General features: G+C 38.6%; 1 protein-coding gene across 2 annotated transcripts in view; it reads right to left on the bottom strand.

The window, feature by feature from the left end:
• Positions 1-26,437, bottom strand: part of XB987369.L (provisional ortholog of serine protease 12 L homeolog) — a 31,730-nt gene that overhangs the window by 2,506 nt on the left and 2,787 nt on the right. Inside the window, exons 2-14 of one of the 2 annotated variants that reach the window (XM_041568852.1) lie at positions 21,488-21,533; positions 19,619-19,676; positions 14,909-15,151; positions 14,523-14,661; positions 13,805-13,983; positions 11,299-11,446; positions 8,921-9,099; positions 6,976-7,117; positions 4,739-4,941; positions 3,929-4,070; positions 2,834-3,039; positions 1,054-1,132; positions 303-425 (exon numbers count right to left, since the gene is read on the bottom strand). In XM_041568852.1, coding sequence (XP_041424786.1) covers positions 303-425; positions 1,054-1,132; positions 2,834-3,039; positions 3,929-4,070; positions 4,739-4,941; positions 6,976-7,117; positions 8,921-9,099; positions 11,299-11,446; positions 13,805-13,983; positions 14,523-14,661; positions 14,909-15,041 — 1,673 coding nt within the window. In that variant the 5' untranslated portion in view covers positions 15,042-15,151; positions 19,619-19,676; positions 21,488-21,533. The remainder of the gene's footprint in view (positions 1-302; positions 426-1,053; positions 1,133-2,833; positions 3,040-3,928; positions 4,071-4,738; positions 4,942-6,975; positions 7,118-8,920; positions 9,100-11,298; positions 11,447-13,804; positions 13,984-14,522; positions 14,662-14,908; positions 15,152-19,618; positions 19,677-21,487; positions 21,534-26,437) is intronic. The other variant, XM_018225436.2, reaches the window with a different exon arrangement.

The raw sequence follows: 26,437 nt of genomic DNA, 5'->3' as shown, positions 1-26,437 counted from the left end.
CAGTATGGATTCATGCTCCTTAGTTAGGATCAAGTACTCCAGGTACTGTTTTATTATTACATAGAGAAAAAACATTTTTCAAATTATTTGGTTAAAATGGACTCTATAGGAGATGCCTTCCCATAAATAATAGCTTTCTGGATAATGGGTTTCTGCATCTCGGGATCCCATATTTGTAGAAGTACTTGCAGAAGCATAAAGCAGTGTATGTGGTGCCCTGAAAAAGTGTATACATTCAAAGGCATTAGTAATACTGTATGTGTGTCATTGCACTATAAATCAGTCAAGACCGTCTTGCCAACCTTTTAAAACAGTGAGCTGCAGTGAGGGCCCAGCAGTTGTTGATAATGGTTGCACCACATAGTAAGCGAGTTTCTTTGTGAAATCCCTTCAGCCTCAGAGAAGCCTGCCAGGGCCAGCTGCCCCTAAAACATACAGAGATTAAACAGGCCATAAATGGTGTGCAGAGAATTCGACAATAAAGTAGCTAGGAAAATGTAGTCTACTGTATCATTCACTTGACTTATACTACCTTATAGTAACCAAGCATGACCCTGGATCTATCCCAGGCATTATTACATTCCCCTACTGCAGTTCTTCACTGTGGATAACCTCTTACTCCTTTACTTGTAATTTTAAGGAGTTATATAAATAGAATGCCTGGAAAAAGTGTTACGTGACCCAAGTTCAATTCTTGGACCCTTAATAATTAAGGCATTTTTGTTGTATATTATAATTAATTCACTTTCATTGCTCATTAATTATGATATGAAAGTTTAACTTCAAGTGGAATTTATGAATAATATATTTGTTAGAAGCACTGCTAGAATTATTACATATTGATTTATTCTGTTGTATGTATTGGTCTTTACCACTTTGCCTCTCTCTCCTCTCTCTGCTCTTTCTCTCTCGTATTAAACCTTTTTTGTTTTTATTTTATTGATCTTCTTTCCCCAACTAGGCTAGTAAAACCCGCAAAAATGTAAAGAGTGTTTTGCTAGACTATTATGATTGAAAGCATTTCCTTTATTTAGTGATGTTATGTATTTGTACCTTGCTGATTTAGTTCCACCGACAATCCTTTTCTTGCGATGGGGTACAAGGCTAATGCCACACACAGAGGATACTCCACCTGACCACAGATTAAGACAGATATATTACAAAGTATTCTGTTGCCCACATTGTACCCTATAGACGGGACTGAACCTTGGACTTGCATCCAGGTCTTTAAAGGAGTAATTCACTTTTAAATTAAATGTAAGTATACAGTAGACAATGATTACTGAATCGTTAAGTCACAACACAATCCAGCCACCCCATTATTTCTATGGTCCAAAATTTGTCCCCTACCCAGTTTTGAAGATGGGTGGAAAAAAACACTAGCCTACAGACTCACAGTTGTGCAGGCATCAAGAATTTATACAGTTAACTTAATCTTTATAAGGACCTGTGTTCTTTTCCACAATAATATGATATAATTGGTTTAAAATACCCTGAAACAAAGCCATTTAATAATCTTATGTTCTTTAGTCAACAGCACACCCCTGATGGAAATCAGTATAATTAAAAACTGGGAAGAGGAACAACTTAATATGAATAAAGTTGATAAGTACAATCAGGGCAGCCATCTGGGGGGAGAGTTGTAGGGGGCCCCGAGGGTAAGGGGGGCCCGGCCACACCACACTTACTTGATTAGCCAGGCCCCCCATCTTTCTGAGAGTGGGAAGGCATGGACGTTTAAGTGGCCCTGGCCACCAATTTATTTTTTTTCTCATGTGGGGTCCTAGCCACCAATATTTTTTAATGGGGGGGCCTGGCCACAAATGTTTTTTTATGGGGGGCCCTGACCACCAATATCTTTTTATTAACATGTGGGAACCCTAGCCACCAATATTTTTTTTGTTTTTTTACTGTGTGGTGGGGGGCGGACCTGTGGGGTGGGGAGGGTGGACCTGTAGGTGGGGCTTGCGGTGGGTGCAGTCCAGGGGGCCCAGGAAATTTTGTCGTATGGGGCCCTGCGATTTCTGATGGCGGTCCTGAGTACAATCAATATAACTAATCAGGTTTTAAAAGGTGGTATATAGTTCCAGCATGCAAAGCAGCTTGGGACCCCAATGGAGAATCCAACTTTTCCAGCTGATTCTCAACACAAGCAATAATGGAACATATGTGGTTGTCCTGTCCCACTGTACCAACATTTAGATGCTGATTAGCTATCTTTTGCTGAGGCACTTAAAAATATAGTAGGGATAACCACCTCAGCTCATTAATGAATCACCTACATATTTATTACATCTAAATAAGTAAAAGGCATGGCTGCCATCAACATTATCTTTGGTAGAACTTAAACCTAGGATAAAATACATTTTTATGATTAAGAAATTAACTAGCATTTTACAGGACAAATAATACAAAATATGAGACCTCTGGATAGCTGACAATCCCATATAGTTTAAATTAATAGACACTATCAATAAAGCCAGGGCGTGCGATGGTCTAGCATGAAGATCAATCTAACATATGGACCGATCAAGCCTTGCTAAAATTTGTGGAGACCCTACATACTGAAAATGTGACTGGTCTGAAAAAACTGTCTCAACCTGACATTACATTTTTTTAACACAATCTATTGACTGTAATTGACTTTATGTTCTGTCATAAAATACACCTTTAACAAGTTATATTATATATTCAACAATAATTCTGAAAAAACTTTTTGTAGAAGCAGCCCCAACAGAAATCTAGATCAGACTCAACAAAAACAACCAGCCATAAGCATAACAAAATAGTGGCCCTTGGGTATAGCTATAAATCTGAACACATATGAAATTACCTTTCGCCTTCACTTGGTTGTCTCTTTTTTCTTTATAGTCACAAATAACTCCAGCATCCTCATTGTGCCAGCAATTGTGTATTCCACTGTCCTGTTTACTGCATTCTGCCAGGGTATTCTCAGAGCCGCTACACTCTACATTATCCAGGTGAATGGGCCCTTGTCCTTCACCGAAATAGGCCATTGTTCTTGCCTTGGCAGGACCTCTGCATTTATAGGTATGAAATAACACAAATTAGCAAAACAAGACATTAATCGTAGTTGGGACAGGGCAGACGGGACCACTTCCCAGAATATATCCTGAGACTATAGTGATATTTAGGGGCCCATTTACTTAGCTCAAGTGAAGGAATAGAGGAAAAATAGTTGGAATTTCGAATGGTTTTTCTGGCTACTTCGACCATCGAATGGGCGACTTCGAATCGAACGATTCGAACTAAAAATCGTCCGACTATTCGAAAGTCAAAATACTGTCTCTTTAAAAAATTCTTCGACCCCCTAGTTTGCCACCTAAAACCTACTGAGGCCAATGTTAGCCTATGGGGAAGGTCCCCATAGGCTTCCTAACAATTTTCTGATCAAAGGAATATCCTTCGATTGATGAATTAAAATCCTTTGAATCGTTCGATTTGAAGGATTTAATCGTTCCTTCTATAGGAATAGCTGTAAATCCTTCGACTTCGATATTCAAAGTCGAAGGATTTTACTTCAACGGTCAAATATCGAGGTTTAATTAACCCTCGATATTCGACCCTAGGTAAATGTGCCCCCAAATGTGCATGGTGTTGGAATGGACCTACACCAAATGTAGCTCTGGGGGCCGTAGTAAGTAAAATAGCACAGAATTAATTTGGTGAGCCCAATATGTTTATAACTATAAATCAACATATAAAGAAATACATGTCAGTAAGATGATTGAACTGAAGAATGGAAATGACTAGCTGAACAAAAGGGAATGGCAAAAATACATAGGCAGAAATAGTAAAAGATTGTCAATGAATACTTAAGTCATTTATGGGCTTGCTCTAATTGAATTGAAACCACAGTAATGGACTAAGGATAGGTGAGAATATTGTGACCCAAGCTATATTTTACCTGTGCCCAAGCTGTCTGCAAACCACAGCTGCGTCATCATCTGTCCAGCCATCATCACACACGCTGCCCCATTCTCCATTTAAAAAGACCTCCACTCTTCCTTCCTTGGTGCTTTCTCCATCCATTAAGCGCACAGGAGGCCCTAGAAATTATCACAGAAATGTTTATTTAATGCAGATATGGTGGGTATCATTTACTGTACTTCTAAAGATTTATACCTGTAAAATACCTTTATTTTTCCTGAAATACTCAGTAAGGTATTAAGACATATATTTTGACATGCCCAGATTATAACCTGTCACCATATTTGTGCTTATGCAGCCATGATACTTGTCTGTGCAAAGGGAAATTCTCAACAGACAACAATAATTGCAGGCCCATTAGTGATTATTGTTAGTCCTGTTGAAGGTGACAAACACCCAGGGCTAGACCATCAGATCTTTAAGGGAAGGACTGGCTGACTGTACTGCAAAAATAAAATTAATATTATTCATTATAAAAACAATTATATAAGTTTAATAAAAAGAGTATAAGTATGTTGGTGGTCATTTTAAGGAGGAGAAAATAGCCTATGATTGCATTAAAGGTAAATGCAATGTTTGTCTTTATTTTGACATAAATAAGCAATGTAGCTTAACACCCTTGTATAAGTATATATACTGTATGTGTGTGTATATATCACAGGAATTGTTGACAGATAGTCTAGAACTTAGAGGAAATAGCCAGCCAAGGTTATGTGCAACCTTTGGAGTGATTTTAATGATCCTGGGACACCATGGATAACTATGTCAAAGTTGCGCTATATATTACCAGGGGGTATGGCAATAATATCATTGCTTTCATTTGAACATTGAACTCCGACATCCTCAGAATGAGAGCAGTCATGCTGGCCCCAGCTGCTGTGAGGACAGTCCAAAAGTGAGAATTCTTCTCCCATGCAAGTCACATCATCCAAAAAGATGAAGCCTTCTCCGAATCCAAATTCCCCTTTGGAAGACAAGCTAGAAGGACCACTGGGAACAAATGTGAAAAAGGGTTCACAAAGATGACCTTCATGCCCAAGTTGACACACTGCTACTATAGAAGCTTCTATAGAGAAAAACATGATTATCAATGTTTATTGAAGGAGTTAAAGAGATCTCTCCCAGGTTCCTAACAGAGTGGTTCCGGGACTGCTAGTCCAGCCCGGGTGTTTTGGGTCTACCTGAGGCATATCAGGTGTATAATTAAAAAAGTAGATCAAGCCAGAGTGTTGAGCTTCAGTCTGAGGAAAAGACACAGGAAAGCTGCCTGTGTAAGCTCACTGAGAGGATTGAAATCACCATAAGGTTTGGGATTTTGTATTTTTTCCTAAATGTTCTGTTTTGGCGAGACAGGCGGTAGGCCTCCTCCTGGTTAGTTAAGAGCTGACCTGTGTTAGTTAGAAGCCCATTAAGTGGCAAGGATTTTATCAGTAACGTAACTGGAGGGGGGCGGGACGTGACGCCGGGCCCCCGCCCCCTCCGTACCAGATTTTTTTTACCCGAAATCGACTGCGCGAGCTGCCGGGGGGCCCTGAGGGGGTGCGGGCCCTGGCCCAATTGCACCCCCTGCTCCCCCGGTAGTTCCGCCACTGGATTTTATTTTGAACTGTTTGTTTATGTGCTGCAAGTGAAAATAAACTGCCGCAAAGATTGTGCTGCGGGCTGGTCTGGCAAGTATTGGTCAGCAATTTGAAAACATATCTGGTTACTAAGGGTTCCTAGACCTGGTTAAACATTGTGCCTTTTAATACATAACTATGTAAGGCTAATGACACATGTGGATACTGAGAATTTTACGCTCTCTTGCCCTATGTGCAGTTGAAGTAAAGGAAGCCTTTAGCTGCATACTTACATATTTCAGTACAGAGAAATGCCAGTCTATAAAACCTGACTTCAAAAAAACTAAGAATCCTATTTCAATGTATCTTTAAAAAGAAATCTAGTTAACCATGGAATCAGGGTCACACATGGCTCCAAAACAAATAATTTTTTTCTACTGCACACAGTAAACTGAAAAAATGCAAGATAAAATCTTATTTTGTCTCTTTACAAATGTCTGTAATTTATGCATGTAGAACAAAGAGTTCAGTTTAGCACAGCAGAATTAAAAAAAAGTTTATAGAAATGAAAAGGGTTTAGAGAAGGGGAAACAAAACTAAATAGGGGAATGTTACAAAAAAATTGCAGAACGGGGTTTGTTCTAAAAGAAAAACAAATGTAATTTAAGTAGGTAAAGAAAATCCCCTGATATATAGTAGGTTAAAGGGGTGGTTCATCTTCATCTAAGTTATCTTTTACTATGTAAATATAATATAAGTGGCTAATTCTAAACAACTTTTCAATTGGCCTCTATATTCTCTTTCTCTCTTTCTATTCAGGCCCACTGCTATTAACATTCCAGTCACTTGTTCAAATCAGTGCATGGTTTGCTGAATAAAACACTAAATAACTCAAAAACCACAAATAATAAAAAATAAAAACCAAATACAAAATGTCTCAGAATATCAGTCTCTACATAATACTACAAGATAATTTAAAGGTGGACATCCCCTTTAATATAAATATTAATAAGCTTAGGTAAAAGCTTTTTTAGGTACTGTAAGCAAGTTCGAACCCTATAAATTCCCCCATTCGTATTATTTTTTTTTTTTACATCAGAATTGTTCTGTACAGCATTTTAAAATCCTGACCTTTAGCTTTCCCTGCCAAAAGCACAATACTTCAGATGAGATGAGATGCTAGGCTAATCCGGATGTACATTTTGCATACTTTTTGTCAATTGTAACTCTAACATTGTTGTTTTATATACCTTCAAATTCTGTTTATACATTGAATTTTAATAAAACATTTGAAAACCCTTTTTGCTTCCTACTATTTTAACCCGCACACAAACACAAATGTGTAGATTTGCCTTGAGTGGAGCACTTTTTATAGAATGTTTTTAATTGTCCATTTGTAGTCAGTTAGAATGCCATTTTGTACAGAAGTATACTAGCGCCTTCCATCAAAATCCAATGTACATACCTAAATCCCAGCTGCCTGCACACAACTTGGGCATTTAGTTCTGTCCATCCATCATCACACACTGAGCCCCATTCTCCATCGTAGTATACTTCCACTCGCCCTTCACCAGGCCTGCTACCTCCTGATAATCTGAGTGAACCATCTGTAAGAGTATAGTAAGTCTACATTTATTTATATTTATGCAACACAGCAAATCTCAAGAATTATTTTCATTAAAACTGAATAAAGTTTATTTAAAATAAAAACTCTAACCATAACCTATCAAAACAAGCCTATACTTATTGTTTTAGTTCTAGCTGACTATTGTACCCAATGAAGGGCTAGTTCTCCTAATGTTTTATGTATATTATGTATTGCACTATTAATATATACAGTGTCTTGCATAAGTATTCATCCCCTTATTCTGTTACAACATGGAATTAAAATAGATTTTCTGACAAAAAAAAAAAGGTTTTAATTGTGGCACAAACTTTGCATACAGCAGCCACCTAAAATTATGAGTAACCTTTTTTAGCTATAACTTTGGGTAGAGTTAAAGGACCAGTAACATCAAAAAATTTAATTGTTTTAAAGTAATAAAAATATAATGCAGTGTTGCCCTGCAATAGTAAAACTGCTGTTTGCTTCAGAAACACTACTATTGTTTATATAAATAAGCTGCTGTGTAGCCATGGGGGCAGCCATTCAAAGGAGAAAAGGCTCAAGTTATGCAGCAGATCGCAGATAAGCTCTGTAGAACATAATACTATCTGTTATCCATTATTTAACCTGTGCCATATAGCTGTTTTTCAATTGCCGCCATTGCTACTCAGCAGCTTGTTTATATGAACTATAGTAGTGTTTCTGAAGAAAACAGATCAGTTTTACAAGTGCAGGGCAACATTACATGATATTTTCATTACTTTAAAACACTTTGTTTTTGGTGTTACTGTTCCTTTAAAAGGTAACAAAAGGGGATTATTGTTACTGGCTTGTGTGTGCCTCTGATCAATAGAGCTAGGGCATACAGTAGATATTTCCTATCTTTTAAGGGTAAACTTATGTGGTTATACTGATTAGCACCCCTTCCAGACTAAATCCTCACATTACTCCAGCAGTAACTGAATTGTCCAAACCCATCACATACTGTCTAGAGAATCTAATGAGAAGTTAGTATGACTTAATAAACCAGCGTTGTAGAGGTTGTAACACACTTACCACACCACAAAGGGAATGAAAGTTGCATTTCAGCAGTAATGCCTGCAGAGTTCTATATATAGAAGCTCATCTAAATTTTACTTATAAAAATATTTATAAAAGTCTGGTACAATGTTCAGCTTGTTTATTTACCAATAACCACAATAGGTTTCATAACCATACAAGTAGGTGTTCCAGATTTTTCCCTACCGCACCCTGTGCTACATGTTTATTTCTTTTACTTGCAGAACTTTTTTAATCATCTAGTTTACCGTGTGTGTGTGTACTGTATAAAGTGGCTTTCTAAGTCTGAAATATCTTTTTACAGATCAGACACTTTATTATACAACAGAAATAATTAGGACAACATTCAGCAATGATATAAATGTAATTTAGCAAGTGGTCTTTGCTTATTCGTGTGACGAATATGCGCCCATATTTACATGCAGTAATTACCCCTATGCACTTAAAAAAACAATGTATGGGAATAGAGACCAAGGAATTGCCCACTTTTGTCTCAGATTATGCTCATACTTTAGTCTGTTTACAATTGTTATATCTCTGTACAGGACTGAAGGAAATGTTTAGAACTCTATAAATACAAAGTAATACTTCTTTATACAATATATATATGGTACCATTCCTATATCACAGTTCATAGAATGCTGTACATTAACTGAATCTCACATGTTGACATGTACATAAATTAAGCACTGACACAGTTTCAAAAGGTACCTTCCAAACAATGGCCTGACCCCACAGCACAAACCTGTAAAAGTGTCACAGGAAACCCCAGCATCTTCAATGTGATCACAGTTGTGATGCTCCCACTTGCTCTTCTCACACAAGTCAAGAGTTGATTCATTTCCTATGCAGTGAACTTCATCAAGCAAGATAGGCCCAGTGCCCTGTCCATAGTGAGCCCAAACCCAGGCCTTTGACTTCCCACTGGAAGGAATGGACACTAAAAATTAATGCAGAAAGCATTGCAGGAAGCACTTTTCACCTGTTTAAAAGAAACTGTTGTGAGTCTCAACCCATTTGGACTGGCCACTGTGTACTGATAGCTATGAATGATAAAAAGAAATGGGTGAAATCAAAAGCATTTTATTAAGGCAGAAATTAAAAAGCATTTTTTTGGATGAGGGAAAAGGAATGTCTCTGTCAACCGTATCGTCAAACGTTTTGATTGCTTGATGTTATTCAGTATCATATTTCCTGGTTCCCTCCCAATATTTGAAGCCAGTATGGACCACTACCTTTTTTAAAACCACACCTGCTTTAAACCACACCCATGTTATCAAAAGAACTTATAAAACCATATCCACATTAAAAACCCAAATGGTTGTCTTTTACCTCAGGGATATCACCCATACTCATATGTGAAAATGTAATGTCATATTAAGACCCAAATCCATATGCCTCTTACTCCCCTGTGGATAGCACCACATACACCAAGCACATAATTAAAAACTTTAAGGACCCCCTAACAGCTATTTCAAAATGCAGGGGGAGGGGCCCACACTTCCACAGGAGTGGGCCTGGGTCTGCTGGGCCCACAGGGGTTTTTCTCATTGTCCTGCCTGGCCAGTCCAATGATGGAATGGGCACATGGAATGGGAATATGGCACATACAAGCAATGCCTGCAGAGTATGGCACACAAAGGCAGAGTAGGGCGGGCAGAGTATGGCACAAACAGGGGGCATAGGGCAAACAGGGTAGGTCACACACAGGGACCATAGGGCAGGCAGAGTATGGCACACACAAGGGGCAATGGTCAGGCAGAATATGACGCTCTCAGGGAGCATAGGGCAGGTAGAGTAGGGACACATGGAGCATAGGGCAGGCAGAGTATGTTACAAACAAGGAGCACAGGGCAGGCAGTGTATGGCACAGAGGAAGAATAGGGCAGACAGAGTATGGCACACAGGAAGCATAGGGCAGGCAGAGTATGGCACACACAGGGAGCATAGGCCAGGCAGAGTATGGCAATAAGCAGAATAGGGCAGCCAGAGTATGGCACACACATAATGCAGGGTCTTACAGGTGTGAACAAAGCAGGGTCTATGTAGTAAAACCCATAATAATTTATTAGATTGATAGAGTTGCACCTTTCAGACCTCTCCTTCCCACACAGTTTTTTATGCAAGTGGTACTTTTATTCCAATTATTCTGACTGATACCAAATCTTATTCATCAGATTAGCCAATAGCAGTCTAGATGCATAATTATCTGGATCCAAGTAAATGTGTATCATACACAGTAATTGAGTGTTGAAAGCATCTATTTGAGGAGAGGAAACTTTAAGCTTCCCCGCATGCTCTGTAAAATATCTAGATGGAGACTGCACAAACATAATTATCCAGGAACAGCTTTTCTTTGCTACATGAAAACTCAACTCTTATAAATTCAGGAAAGTCGATGCCCGGTTTTTATAGCGGAAAAGAAATACACTGGCACAAAAGAAGTGTAGTTGCAGGGCTCACGACCTGCATATTTTGCATATTCAGGCTGAGAGAAGTGGATAAGCTTTGTGCCCTATCTCCAATCAGTTGAACTGCTTCTGCCTGCATGTAGTCATGTGCAGCAGAGAGGAGTGGAGGTCATCTTGCTTTTGCATATTTGGGCAGACCTCCACTCTGCTGCGTGTGCAGCAGAAGCAGTTCATTTGTATGGAGCTGGGCACAGAGCAGATCAGCTTCTCTCAGCCTGAAAAAAATATGCAGGCTGAGAGCAGTGGAGCAAATGGTGCCCATGACCTTAGTCAAGTTCATTCTTCAGCTCTACTACTGTGGCTGAAATACAAATATGAGCTGTTTGCAGTATGAGAATGATTGGATTTGAAATTTAGTAACAGTTGTAGCACTGCTGTAGGATCTGTAACTGCGACTGTCAAAGCATGCTGAAAGGTGTTGTTTTGCAACAGCTGCAACAGTAGACTGAACACCCCTTGCTATATTCTCATTAGTTTTACTCTGTAGTATATTATTCTATCTAATTCATGAATGATTTGGGAACTGCAACATAACATTAATATAAACCCACAGGAGATCCAATTAAAACAGTATCATACAGTAGAACTAATGGAAAGTACATTTTCACAAATGTTATTTGTAAAACAAAACAATACATATAGAGCCTCTAACCTGAATCCAAGTTGCCTGCAGATGACTTCAGCATCCTTGTCATCCCAATGATCATCACATATGGTCCCCCACCTGCCTTCATGGAACACTTCAACACGTCCCTCGTATCGCTCCTTTCCTCCTACCAACCTAAGCGGAGTCTGTAAATCTGCTCTTCAAAGAAGTATAATGAATTCTATGAATAGTAGTATCTTGGAAAAACTTCTAATGAAATGCATATTTATTTTCTCTAATAAAAGAAAGCATTTTTCACCCTATTTACCAAAGCTTTTTCTTCCATCCTTCTTTGGTTTTAATGGTTAATAGCTTGTTTGCTAGCTTTAGAATTACCCTATGGAAAACCCAGTACGTTTTTACAGTGGATGATTTTGGGAAACTCTGACAGAGGAATATTTTTTCAAGAGCAATCAATTTTTTCCCCCTGTCAACAAAAGGTGAAGTAAGCTGCATGTTTTACTTGTTGAAAACCTGCCACGCAGCATAAAAAGCAGCTGTTTGAGGTTATCATGCTATTCCCTCATGCATAAAAATTATTTTACATGTCATTTTTTTTATATGTTATTACATGTCAGCAGAACAAGGCAAATAATTGAAAGAAACTATAAAAAATAACGAAGACCAACTGAAAAGTTGCTTAGACTCTATAGCATACCAAAAGGTAAGTTAAAGGTGAACCACCCCTTGAAGATTTTATTTGCAAATTAAGGTTTGGATTCAACTCACTATTCAACTAAATCTAAAAAATTATGTATTTAGTTAATTCCTGTGTACTGTACAGAAAGTTCACATTCCAGCCATACAGCATATTTTACATTTCCCATAAGATTGCATTAAAACAGAGTAAAATCTGGAAAATCTAAAATTCGGGGGAAAGACGCAGCTTGCATGTATGATGGGACTGCAAAAAAATCGTGTCAATTCTGAGAAAATGTCAAATTCTACTATATACCTGTACTATATTATATTTTATATTCAAAATTCATATTTCTCTTCCAACGTGACTATGAAACGTTATTTGTATTTGGTCAGAAATTAAAATGTTTTATTTTTACAATATACAAGATAAATGTGCCCAGCCAACATTTTGGCCACATTCACAGAGCTGACTTTTAAGAACCAGTAACGCCACACAATAAGAAATGTTTTATATGCCTTTGAATACAATGCACTTGTAGAAATGGAATATTTACTTTGAAAAAACCATAAACACCATGTAAAATAGAGAATTTTCTGCCCAAAATTATTCTATTCTAGATGCTCAATGAAAATATGCACACAATAATGGGGTTATTTACTAAACTCCAAATTTATCTCATATTTTATGGAAAAAAAACCCAACCAAACTCCCATACCTGATTTGACCTTATTTATTAATAAAAAAACTGGAATTAATCGGTTCGGAAAAAAATCCGATAAAATCAAGCGAAAACCTGAATTGTCCAATTTTTTTTTTTGAAACACATTTTTTTGTGGTTCTTTTTTGAGTTTTCAGGCTAAACTCAAGTGCAAACCATGATACCTTCAAATTGAAATTGGTGCCTCTCCCACTGACTTATACAAGCTATCGATAGGTCTGAGATGCCGGATTTTCAGGTTCAGGCTTTTTGCAGCATCGGGGTATAATAAATCTTGAAAAATTTGAGGTTTAGTAAATAACCCTCCTAAATGTAAAGAAAAAAATGTTTCACTTTTTGATGTTACTGGTCCTGTAATGCAACTTGGTAAGATGAGGTTAAGATGGAAGTAGGATGGCAGCATTCCAAAGATCTATTGATTCCATGAAAATCGTTTTAGTTTTTTCACACTGTTCAATGTCTGACCATTATATTGGGTTTATTTATAAGAAATCTAATTTGTGAATAAACTTCGAATAAACTCACAATGTAAAAAACTCAAATGTTTGCTTATTTATTTAAAAATCTGAATACAAAAACTTGAATTTTTGTGCTCAGAAAAACTTGAAAAACTCAAAAATCCCAAATTAAAAAAAAGCTTAAATTTTGCCTGACAACTCCCATTGACTTCTACATGAACTCACAAGTTTTTTTGTGCTTAATAAATACCTAACATTCCAGTTTTTAAAAGCAGAATTTGAATTTGTGAGTTTTTGTGCAAAAAATTTAAATTTGAATGTTGATAATCACCCCCTAAGTACATAATACAACCCAGCAGATGCACATTAAATTAAATGGGTTTTTTTTGTATCTGATTTATGTATGTGCCACAGACTGATCTGAATCAGATTTATAGTAACCAAAATCTGCGGGAGACACAAATAAAATATAAAAATAAAATATAAAATATCAAACCTATGATTAAGGGGTGTTCCCAAAACGAGTAAGGCATCTATCACACAGCAGCCACTTGTGCTTTTTTAATGCAACAATTAAAAGTGCTTTTTACTTTTGAGGATAGTGTGCTCTACATCATTTCTGTTTTTGTTACTGTACAAATAAAATATAGACTGATATTTTGAAATATGTTGTGAAGATTTCTACACATCTACCTTTAGGAGAAGAGCAGGAAACAGCTGCTATGAGTCCGTGGCTGCATTGATGGCCCGGAGACTGGCTATAGTGGCAGTGTAGTAGAGCCTTCTCGTTACCTCTGCAGTTTGCTGCTTGAAGATGTTCAGGGGCCAGCCATGAATCTGAGCTGGTACTAGTCAGTGCTGTAGCAATTTCACTAAAATTAGTAAACAGAGAAATTGACAAAGTTAGATGATGTAACATTAAAAGGTGATATTGCCATGAGATTATAAATAATACACCTGCAGAGCATGGTTCATTGAACATATGGCCAGTAATACTAACTAGATTAAGTGGTAAACTAACGTCTAAAATAGTATCATGCTAGAAATGCTGTATTTTGTATACTTAACATAAACATGAACTTACTGCAACAGAAGTCTAATTAAACAAATGATCTGTTTGGCCACAGGGGGCTGTCATCTTGTAACTTTTTTTACTTTGCAAGACCAAGACCACGCACATGCTCAGCGTCTGGGCTTCAGTTGGGAGGTTAAAGAGATACTGACATCAGAAAATAACCTTTTAATTAAGTATCTATCATAACATTGTCTTTGAATGCTATTTATAATTTTGCCATAGAAGTATTTGCCTGATGCTTTTACATTACTTTTCTTACTACAATGTTAGCACAGTGTGCTAATCTGAAGCTCTGTACCTTAGCCATACAGAGAATTTAGCAATTCTTAATACAACCTGACACCAAGTTGTCTGCAGACCACACTGGCATCCCAGTCTGTCCACTGTTCCCCACAGATGGTTCCCCATTGCCCATTTAAGTACAGTTCTACCAATCCTTGATTTGTTGACAGATCACCCACTAGTCGAACAGCACCTAAACAGAACCAAAAGAAAAGTAACTTTACAAAATCATGGAAAAATGCTCATCAAAGAAAATATTAAGGATTTCAACTTGCACCAAGAACAAAGATTTGAGTTATTTTCCTCTGCAACTAATGACTACTAAATAAAGGAATGGGATCTGTTATCCAGAAAGCTCCAAATAGACTCCATTTTAAAATAAAAATCTAAATATTTTAAATCTGCACTTCAATAGCTGTATTTTATGAGCCAACTCTTACCTTGGCTGCAGTCACAGTGAGCCCAGCTTATTACTCCTGAACCTTTCCGAAAAAAGCACCATGGCGTGACTCCTCCATCAGGATTCCTGCAGTGATTGTGGTCTCCTAGACCTCGCCCGGGGTATTGCTGCATGTAATCAGGGAACTCCTCCCAATTTAAGCACTCTGACCCAGTCTCTGTTACTGCAATAGTGCCATTATAATAGCCTAGTGAATCTATACCATCTGAGCAAAGACTGTACCCTGCAAGGAAAAACCATATAATGCATGACTTGAGAAGCTGTATTATATAGCAATACACATGATTTTTATTATGAACATTGTTTATGCTTCATCCAAAAAAGGATTTGTGTCTCTCACTTAAAGGGGTCATTTACCTTTAAATGATGTCGAGAGTGATATTCCGAGACAATTTGCAGTGGTTTAAATGTTATTTATTTACCGAGTTATTTAGCTTTTTATTCAGCAGCTCTCTAGTTTTCAGTTTCAACATTGTTCTTTAAAAAATAAATAACGAAGACCAGTCGAAAAGTTGCTTAGGATTTGTCTATAACATACCACCCTTTTAACAATTTCAATGTAGTTTAGCAGAGTCACTATGTCACAACTCATGGTGTTTAGCTACCATTATACTGGCACAATTATATACTACTGTAATAATTTTATGATATGTTTTCAGTTACCATGTGTTTTTTTAAATGTTTTTAAAAAAATTTTTTTAAATGTTTTTATTTTATTTTATGAAGGACAATGAATACAGCACCAGAGCTTTAAAAAGGCAATGATTGTTACATGGTAAAATTTGCAAATAATGAAATAATTATTTCTGGGTATTTGTGGGAAAGACACAAGACTGAGTGGAGGTAAGGGAAATAAATGTTAAATAGGAGAAGTAGGGACACAAACAACTAAAGTGGGAGAAATAGAGTGTTATTTGTAGTTGATCTTGATCATGAATGATATTTCAGTGCAAATAATTAACTGTGTAATGGAAAACTATCTGGATGCCATGTTATACATCATATGTGTGTATATAATTCTAAGTGGCTTATTCATCATTCTGTATAAAACATTGGAGAAAAACATCACCAGTGATGTTGCCCATAGTAACAGATCAAATATTTGCTTTTGTTTTCTTACTTGTAGGTGACTGTTGAATTCTAAATGCTGATTGGTTGCTATGGGCAACATCACCAGTGATGTTTTTCTCCAATGTTTTCAACAGCATGATAAATAGATCCCCAAGTGTTCAAATATTCCAAACTTCTGAAGACATCCGAGTGATATAATGCAGTTATATTCTATCATTTGGGAATTGTGATTTATGATGGAAAACAGGTCAAATTGGTGTAAACAGTGGCGGATTACCAAAAGGGCTATCCTAGTCCCTAGGGGTCCCAGTGCCTACATTCAGCAATTTTTTATCTAGATTAGAGTTGGAGCGTAAGGCCAAGGCAGAGCAGGGGCTGGAGCCATTGTGATAGAAAATCAGAAATTGACATTTTTGGCTTTCTTTTTTTTTTTCCAAAAAACTATACAATAATAAAGTTCAAAATTATGTTTATAAGAAATATAAAGTTAAAAGATTAGGGAGGACAAAATTCAACAGCTTTCGCTTCACCTACATGAACTTGCTATTTCGCATAAACGTAACCCCAACGGGGAAAGCCTCGAGAACATACAGAACGCTAAAGCTCAACTGGTCCAAGTACTTTCGGATAGGGCAGCATATGTCATGCAGAAAACTAAACACTTATACTATGAATACGCTAATAAGCCACACACCATGCTAGCTCGCAAACTCAAAGCCCTCCAGACTTCACAAACCATACATGCTATTCGAACCTCAGACGGGACGACAACTAGAGATACACAACAAATCCTTAAGTCATTCCATACTTTCTATGCCGACTTATACACAGCGAACAAAGCTCCGAATGCATCTCTAGCACATTGTTCAGATTTTTTGTCCGCTTGGACTCCCCCTCCTTTGACTGCGGATGCACAGGAACTACTAGCTGCACCTATAGAGACTGATGAGATAGAAGCGGTGATCAAAGGCTCTAAACCGAATAAAGCGCCCGGCCCTGACGGCTTTACCGTCAAATACTATAAAAAATTCTCCACCCACCTAATCCCTCACTTAAAAGAGCTCTTTAGAGCTCTCATGGAGGGTGCACCCCTGACACGACACATGCAATCGGCGAATATTATCATGATATTAAAACCAGGTAAAGATCCCCAAAACTGCGATAGTTATAGACCCATCTCCCTTATCAACACCGATGTCAAGATTTTTGCCAAGATATTGGCCAATAGACTCTCCACAACACTCCCACAGCTCATTCATCCAGACCAAGTAGGTTTCGTACCAGGCCGTCAAGCAGCTGACAATATCCGTAAGGCTATAAATTTAATAAGTCTGGCCCCAAGAGAGAAAACTTCTTCCCTCCTCCTGTCCCTAGATGCAAAAAAGGCGTTTGACAGGTTGGACTGGAGGTACATGTTTGCGGTTCTGGAGAAACTACAAATACCAAAACTTTTCCTTACTGGATTTAAACAACTATACGTAGCTCCGTCAGCCCGAGTGGTGACCATGGGCCTCCAGTCGGACTGTATCGAGATTAGGGGAGGGACACGGCAGGGATGCCCTCTATCACCTTTGGTGTTCGCTCTATCTCTAGAACCCCTAGCCCAAGCCATCCGCAATAACCCCAATATCAAAGGCTTTCAAGTAGGCGGACAAATACATAAGATTAATCTATTCGCTGACGATATCCTTCTTACGCTTACATCCCCTCAAATCACTTTGCCAAACTTAATCCACACTCTAGATCAGTTTCAATCTATCTCCGGCTACAAAATCAACCCCATGAAATCGCACGCGCTCCCACTGAAAATGTCAGATTCGGAACTGAAGTTGCTACAACTCAATTTTGATTACAAATGGGAGACTAACTCCATTACATACCTGGGGATTCAACTAACCTCATCATATGACACATTATACAAGGCCAACTACCCCAAGCTGTTGGATAAACTTAAAAAGAACTTACTCACTTGGCACACCTACCACCTCTCTTGGTTTGGCAGAATTGCCGCGGTCAAAATGACATTACTGCCGAGATTGTTATATCTGTTTAGAACACTACCATTACACTTCCCTGAACAGTCCGCTCGTATCCTCCAAAAGGCAATATCAGACTTTATCTGGAGTGGTAAAAAACCCAGAATCAAGGCAGAGATCATGACTAAGCCGAAATCTATGGGGGGCTTGGGGGTCCCTAACGTACACCGTTACTATATAGCTAGCAGGTTGGAGGCTATGATACATGTGCACGCCCCAACCAGCGAACCCTGGAAAGAAATTGAAAATCACTATATCTATCCTCTCCAGCTAGCTCACCTTTTCTGGATACCTAAAGCTTCCAGAAGTGCCTCCCTGAATATTCTACCCACATCGCAACAGGCTTTGGATCTTTGGGATGCGATATCCATAAAGACAGGTCTGAGTACTTCTAATTCCAGATTTAGGACTATTTTTTACAATACTGATTTCACACCAGGTTGCTCTCCACTTGACTTTACTTACTGGATAGCGGCAAATTTGACTACCCTCACTGCCTTTCTGACTGACCAGACAATGCTCTCGTTTCAACAATGTAGAGAAAAATATGACATACCACACTCACAATTTTTCAGATATCTACAAATCAGACATTACGTGGAAACTGCCCTCAAGTCCACTACGAACAATACACTAACCTATTTTCAAACCATCTGTCACAACCGTTCATACCCGACTCATCTGATCACCAGCCTCTATAGCAACATTGCATCAGACACCACTACTTCTCGCCAACCCTACATGACGAAGTGGGAAGATGATCTTGGTTTTCCGATTTCGGACAAAACCTGGTCATGCATATGGGACATGGCCAAACAGACATCCATTTGCGCAGTCTCTGCTGAGAGAGCATATAAGATTATATTCCGGTGGTACTACACCCCGTTACGCATCAGTAAACTTAGCGGCAATCCCGACCATGCTAACTGTTTCCGAGGCTGCGGAGAACGGGGATCATTTTTACACACTTGGTGGACGTGCACAATTGCCCAGGAATTTTGGGGGAAGGTTGCCACTCTGCTCTCAGAGGTCCTCCATGTCACCATACGAGACTCCCCACACAACTTCCTTCTAGGCATGAGAATCCCAGTAATACACTCGAAAAGTTCACACAAACTGGCCACGCATATTCTTACAGCAGCAAGATCTTTACTGGCAGCTAATTGGAAAAAGTCGCTAATCCCGGGTGTACAGACCCTTATCACAAAAGTAAATTGGATCAGAGCGATGGAGTCCATTCGAGCCAGACTTTTGGACAGGAGTTATGAGGAGGAGCTGGAGTGGCATCCCTGGACCCGTTACTTGGAAATGCTTCAGATGGGGACAAATATGGCAAGGTGAGGCACTGCACATAGACGGTGTAGGACACGTTGCCTTCACTTCGATGTACATCTATGGTTGAACGCACTGCTATTTCTGACACTTTTCTCCCATTTCTCTATTTTCTTATCCCCTTATTCCTTGTCTTTACTTTCTCTTCCCCCTATCTCCCCTTTTTTTAATTGATGATACAGTCACTTTAGCTTTTTCAAGTTAATGGTTCATATGTGGAAACTACGTTTATTGATCTGCTGTGTAGATACCTTCCTTGTCGTTACTTCAGCCGATGTCTTTTTGTTGCATTACGTTCTGCAGTCTATACTGTATTGAAGAAAATCAATAAAAATTTCAAATTTAAAAAAAAAAAAAAGAAATATAAAGTTGTGCTCTATCTCGAAACTTTGCTACTTAAGGCTTTCATAAATTGTTAGGTAACAAGAAAAATGAGATGGCACTCGCAACATCAATAGTGCTAAATCCTTCTTAAATTTTATTATGGCCATCTCAAAAAACATAAAAAGAATTTAACACAATTGCTGTTGTGAGTGCCAACTGATTTTTTCACTTAAATAAACTGTGTGTTGGGAAATCTTTCCATCAAAGTTGAACAACATGGAGATTGAAGCTGTTTCTGAACTAAAAGTCCCAAAATCCTTCTGCAGATGGTATGCTGTAGTTCTCCATAACAGAGCGAGAGCATATATTGTTAGGAGGTGTCAGTAACTTTGGGAAAAAATGAGTGCACTTCAGGGAGATGTCCCTATGCCTTATCACACAACTTTCTGCAGTGTTTTTCCCCTATCACATGGAAACTGAATACTGGTGACTCTGTGGGTAGCTCTGGGGTTTTGAGTTCGATTCTGGCCTGGGAACGATCAAGGAGCTGATATGTTCTGCTAGTGTATATGTGGGTTTCTTCCCACACTCCCAAAACATACAGGAACTTTAATTGGCTTCTCTGTGAATGTGATAGGAACCATAGGTAGCAAGCTCCACCAGGGGAAATTAACAGTTTTGAATTATGAAATATTTCTCTGTAATACAATGTGTAAAATATTTCAGCACTATATAAAGAACAGATATAAAAAATTAACAGGCTGCTATACTACATACTGTACCCCTAACTGCCTCCTACTTCTAGAAGCAATTTGGTTCGAGCCTTCCACTGGCTATTTATAGATTCATAGGGATCCAAAATTCACCCTCAAAGGGATCCAAGGCCATTCCTTAAAATATATTCCAGGGAGTGTATTATTTCATCCTGATCATTGCCTGATTTAAGACAATCCCAGCAAACACATGACTGCTGTGGTTGCTATAAGTTATTTCACTGCTCCTACCCAAAAGAAACACCTATCCTGCAAACAGGTTTCTACACACAACTAGGGGCTTGTAGAGGTCCTAGGCCTTAAACAGTGTCTTATTACACCACTGTATTACACACTAATTCTTTGCTTTTCTGACAGCGTTTCCAATCTGCTGCTCTTGATACCTTAAATGCTGGGGTTTCTTTTTATTTCATTTTAAGAACTCCAGTAGGCTTGCAACAGGAAAATATAACACAATTTATAGTTATTTTTCTCATTAATACGATTCATATACAGTGAGACAAAGCACTTTGTCTCACTTCTCCTGTCATAAAAAAATTTATGAAATACATCACCAAAAAATGATCCGTTAAAAGAGAAGGGTCCTTAGCACACATCTACAAAATATTTTACTCTACTGAATCAGGATTATAAAGTGCCTTTGGATCATAGTAATTACATAGATTTACTCCCCTGACACCTAAAGTACTGTTATTTATTGCCTACTTAAAAATGTAGTGAAAGTCATTGTAACCTCTGGGAAATGCAATTCTTAAATACAGTGCTCAGAGCAGAAAAGCCAAATAGTTCCATATCATAGGCATCCAGTCCAAACATGCATGGGTAAGTCATTTGTGACTCTGTAACAGATACTGTAAAACCACTACAAACTGTTTGTAGCCAATACATTGTATAGAGCAGGTATAATGGCAGCAAAACAAACAAATCAAAAAGAAGCAAAGAAGATACTCAAATATATCAGAAAAGTATATCAAGAAAGAATATCTGAAATGTTACCATTCAGTAGATCAATCATGTTATTACCTGTAGACTGCTGGTTTACTGGGCTGTGCACGGAATTTGCAAAATCCTAGGAATTTCCACAAAGAAAAAAGAAAATATATTACACAATAAGTAAAAGAATCTCTTATGTGAAACGTAACGGGGCATATATGTCTATTGGAAAACTATAGCTGGATCACAAGCAGCCTTACAATAAACATTTAGCTCTTAAAAATCTAGGCACAGATTTTCTAATAGTATCGTGAAAGATTTAGGGAGGCTCAGCCTCCCCAAAACGAAACCAATTGCTATATATTCCTATATAATTATATGTTCTCGTCTTCTAGAGGAATCCTCCCTTACAGGTTTGGACTGGGCAGGCTGCATACAGGTAAAAAACCCAATGGGCCCTGGCCTACATGGGCACCCTGTGGATGCTGCCGATGTTCCCCCCACTCATTTAGAGCCACCTCCTTCCACAGGAGTATGAAAGAGGTATAAAGTGTGCTTTGCTGCGTGGTGGAGGACAAAGGGATGCCAGGAGGGGGGGGGGGGCTGAGGCCACAAAGGGGGCCCTTCAGATTGCAGCCCGGTGGGTCCAGAAGATCACAGTCCACCGCTGCTCCCTTACTAAAATGTCACCTCCTACTCTGCCTGAAAGAATCTGAGCAGCTATCTTCCCCATTTTCCCCATTTTCTAGGCAGTCAAGAACGCTTTAAGGGACATGAGAAAAAAACTAAGATTAGAAAAAGCAGGTTTTTTTTACAATGAGAGCTGTAAAGTTGTGAAATTCTCTTCTCTTCTCAGAGCAGATGTAGATAGATTTAAAAGAGGGGTGCATGTCTTTTTAGCAAACTGATCCAGGGACTGGTCTGATTGCATCCTTGCCATAAAATGTTTTCATCCTGAGGTAAATTGGAAATGGCACCAGATGAGATTATTTCATGTTTCGTTGGATCAAGCAGTTAGACAGGCTTTACTTGGACAAAATGTTGAACTCGATAAACTCATCTATTTTAGGGTTAATTTTTGGCTGCAACTACAGTTGAGGATATATACAATCACGGAGGCAGTTGTTGTGTAGATTGATATCATATAATAAAGGTTCTTGCTTTCAAATCGACACCTTCGGTAAAGTTGCATGCAATCATACACAGAAATAATTTTCATGCTGTTAGTATACTAAATAATAGGGCAAATGTTTTCTTTTCTCAAAATAAGTGAAATGTGCCTGTGTGACAGTGTGCAATGTAGATAGTGTGCAATGTGGATACTTTTTAATCTCTACTTTGTAGAGATTAAAAAATAAAAGGAATGGAAAAGATGTCAACGGTTCCTAAAAGGCAGCCTTCTGTTTTATTAGGTATGCCATTAGTTGTACAGGTATGTTATCCAGAATGTTCGGGACCTGGGGATTTCTGGATAACGGATGTTTCTGTAATTTGGATTTTCGAACCATAAATCTACTAGAAAATTAAACAAACTAAATAAACTCAATAGGCTGGTGTTGTTTCCAATAAGGATTAATTATATCTTAGTTTGGATCAAGTACACGGTACTATTTTATTATTACAGAGAAAAAGGAAATCATTTTTAAAAATCCAAATTAGTTGGATAAAATTGAGTCTATGGGGCAAATTCACTAAGATTCGTAGTTGCGCCAGGCGTAACTTCGCCGCACTTCGCCAGGCGTAGTTTCGCCAGCGCTTCGCAAATTAACTAAAATCCGAAGTTGCACTCAGGGGTAGCGTAAGGTTGCGAAGTTGCGCTAGCGTTGCTTCGCTAAGTAAAGCGAAGTTACGCTAGCGAAGGCTAATTTGCATACGGCGCCAAATTCAAATTTCAATGGAGGAATACGTATCAGCACTACAAATGGCTAGAAAAGCTTCAAAACATCAAATAAAAATTTTATTTTGCCCTACACATGTGCCCACTGTCTAGGTAAGTTGCCATGAGTCAGGAAATATAGGGGGGGAAGGAGGGGAGCCCCAAAAAATGTTTTGATCTTTTTCAGCCTATCACCCATAATGTAGAAAACATGCCAGCATTTTTTGGGACTTAGAAAAAATTTTGACTTTTTTTGAAGCAATCCCTATCTACTCTATTGCGCTTCGCCTGGTCTGAGGTGGCGAAGGAAGTCTAGCGTAAAAGGTAGCGTTCGGTACACTGCGCGCGTTAGTGAATTTGCGTAGTTACGTCGCTAGCGAAACTTCGCCAGGCGTAAGGGTGCGAAGAAACACTAGCGAAACTAAGCCAGCGTTCGTTAGTGAATTTGCGCAGTAACGAAAATGCCAAACGCTAGCGAAGTAACGCTAGCGTTCGGCGCTTCGGCGCTTAGTGAATTTGCCCCTATGTGAGAAAGCCTTTATGTAATTCAGAGCTTTCAGGATAACGGGTTTCTGGATAACGGATCCAATACCTGTAATTTTGAAAGGAGGAAGCGAAGCAGGTTTATTGGAAAGATGATCAGTTCAGTGCTCATTAGGTTCAGTTTGACATGCCAGAGTCATCCAGGCAGATGAACGATATAGGTTTGAATTTCAGGGGTTACTGAAGCGATGGACAATAAGAATTATTTAATTTTATACTGTCACAAAAAGCTTTTTATCTTTTTTTATAGAATCTTTATTTAGCTATCCGTAGGTGCATTATAATGCAGGTTTGGGTAGGCTAAGCATCTGGAAACAATCGCATTAGCTACACTTTACTTGTTTCTATTTTTCTTCAGTGTTCCCAGCAAGACCTGCATTAGGCAGGGTCAGTCAACTTCTTCAGGAAATTAACCCGCACTGTTGTTAGTTAAAATGGCTGATTTATAAAGCTGGGGTCGGGTTACTGGCTTGGCTGGTAAAAATTATGCTTGATTCCAATGTTATTAATAGGGAAGAAAGATAAAAAAAATATAGGAGGGACAGTATTCTTTTCCAGAAAAGGTGGCAACCCTTTACTGAAAATGCTCCTTACTGTTTGGAAAATTTTTGTTGAATGGGGAAAATATCTTGGATTCCTTTAGTATTCTTCAATTCATTATTTGATACTAATAATAAGGCAAATAACAAAAAAATATAATGAAGACAAATTGAATAGTTGCTTAGAATTGGCCATTCTATTACATACTAAAAGTTAACTTAAACGAGAACCACCCCTTGAATGCAAATACACAGTTGCACCAAATATTTTCAAAGTCTATCTGGCATAATTTCTGATGTTCTGTGTGTGAGTGCCGTGAGCACCCTATACTATTGACACAACTGTGCTGCAGTGATTGCTATAGGAACCCTGCAACTACCTCCTGGTCAGCTGATGGTGGTAGCTCCAGGGTTCTTCTCTGTCAACAGGCACAGCAGCACCTGATTTGGAACAGAAGGCTGGAAGTACTGAGCTGTGCTGAGTGCAACTATATGAAATCTCATTTTGACACAATTACTTTTAAAGGAGAACTAAAGCTTACTTAAAACTTAATTAAAGAAGTAGGCTAGAAATGTTGTACATTATGTTTTGGGCTTCTGTACCAGCCCAAGGCAACCACAGCCCTTTAGCAGTAAAGATCTGTGTCTCCAACTATGCCCCAGTAGCTCCCCATCTTCTTTTCTGCTGATTCACTGCACATGCTCTGTACACACAGAATACAAATGTTGTAATTAGGGTTGCCACCCGGCCGGTATTTTACCGGCCTAGCCGGTAAAATACCTGCCAAGGCCGGGGCCGGTATTACAAATTTACCGGCAATGTAGCTGCCGGTAAATTTGTAATACGATCAAAAGGAGCCCTCGGCCTGCCCCCAATCCCCTGCAACTTACCTTTTTCTTTGCCTCTTCTAGTGTCCGTGGGTCTCCGCCGTGTGGCCCCGCCCCTTTTGCCGTCACGCCCGCCCCTTTTGAGGCCCCGCCCCCGGCAACCGGTAAAAAAAAATATAAAAGGTGGCAACCCTAGTTGTAATAGAAGGCTGTTTGTATTAATACAGATAATTACTACATGGCAGAAAAGAAACCAGTGCAACTGGCATCAGAATTTAATACTCAGTCTTGTAGTATCAGCTTATATTAAAGGCAAACCTCATTTTTTACTTGATAATTTGTGACAACCCCTAAGCTTAGCTTCTCAACAGCGGCTCAGAGCCCACTGAGCATGTGAGTGTCACAGACACTTTCCAAGATGGTGACCCCCTGTGACAAGTTTGAAGTCCTGGATCATTGCTGCTTTTGAGAAGCTGAAACTTTAGACTGATGCAATAAGGCAATTATATAAAATATGGCCTTTTTATCCATATTCATTTTATGGTTTAGTTCTCCTTTCATGAAAGTTTACACTTAACACACTGCAGGGGGAAAGCACAAGCTGCCCACTGCACTTGCAAATAACCGTATTATCTCAGCTTGTGGTAGGAACAGCGACACTGGGATTCTGGAATGCAGCTTTGTAGGACGTAATATTGTGGATTTTGGCAATTTTTTTATTAGCTTTGAAATTAGTCTCTGTTAGTAAATTAGCCCCCACGTCTCTGCTGATTATGATTGAATTATGATTACTTAAAGTTTGGGGAAAACTCTCATCTGCCATATTTTTTTGGGGGGAAATGGCCATATTTAACATAGCTTTTTGATGAAAAAAGCCACAGATACCCATCTAAAAGAATGGACATGCATTCAGCATGTTTACTGCTAATCAAATAACTATGTCAATAGTGGACATACATTTGATTTATTTGTAATACAAACTGATTGTTTTCTGACAAAACTGAAAAATCATATAAGCAATGGAACCCATTCAAACAATTCATTTGGGTCACCTCTGTACAATATCACCAGGGCTGGTGGGCCAGAATGGAAATAAGTGCTAAGCAATACCTTGATTTAGAACATTTATTGGGGTTGTCATCTGACCTGGAAAGAAATGTGCAACACTTCCATGCACTTCTGACTTGCCAGCCTATAAATCAGTGCACATGCCCATATAGCATTAATATCTGTCTGTCTAGACAATTGGTGAGA

This window comes from Xenopus laevis, chromosome 7L (genome assembly GCF_017654675.1).
Source record: "Xenopus laevis strain J_2021 chromosome 7L, Xenopus_laevis_v10.1, whole genome shotgun sequence".
NCBI classification, from domain to species: Eukaryota; Metazoa; Chordata; class Amphibia; order Anura; family Pipidae; genus Xenopus; species Xenopus laevis.
This window is presented reverse-complemented; position numbering and strand designations above follow the sequence as displayed.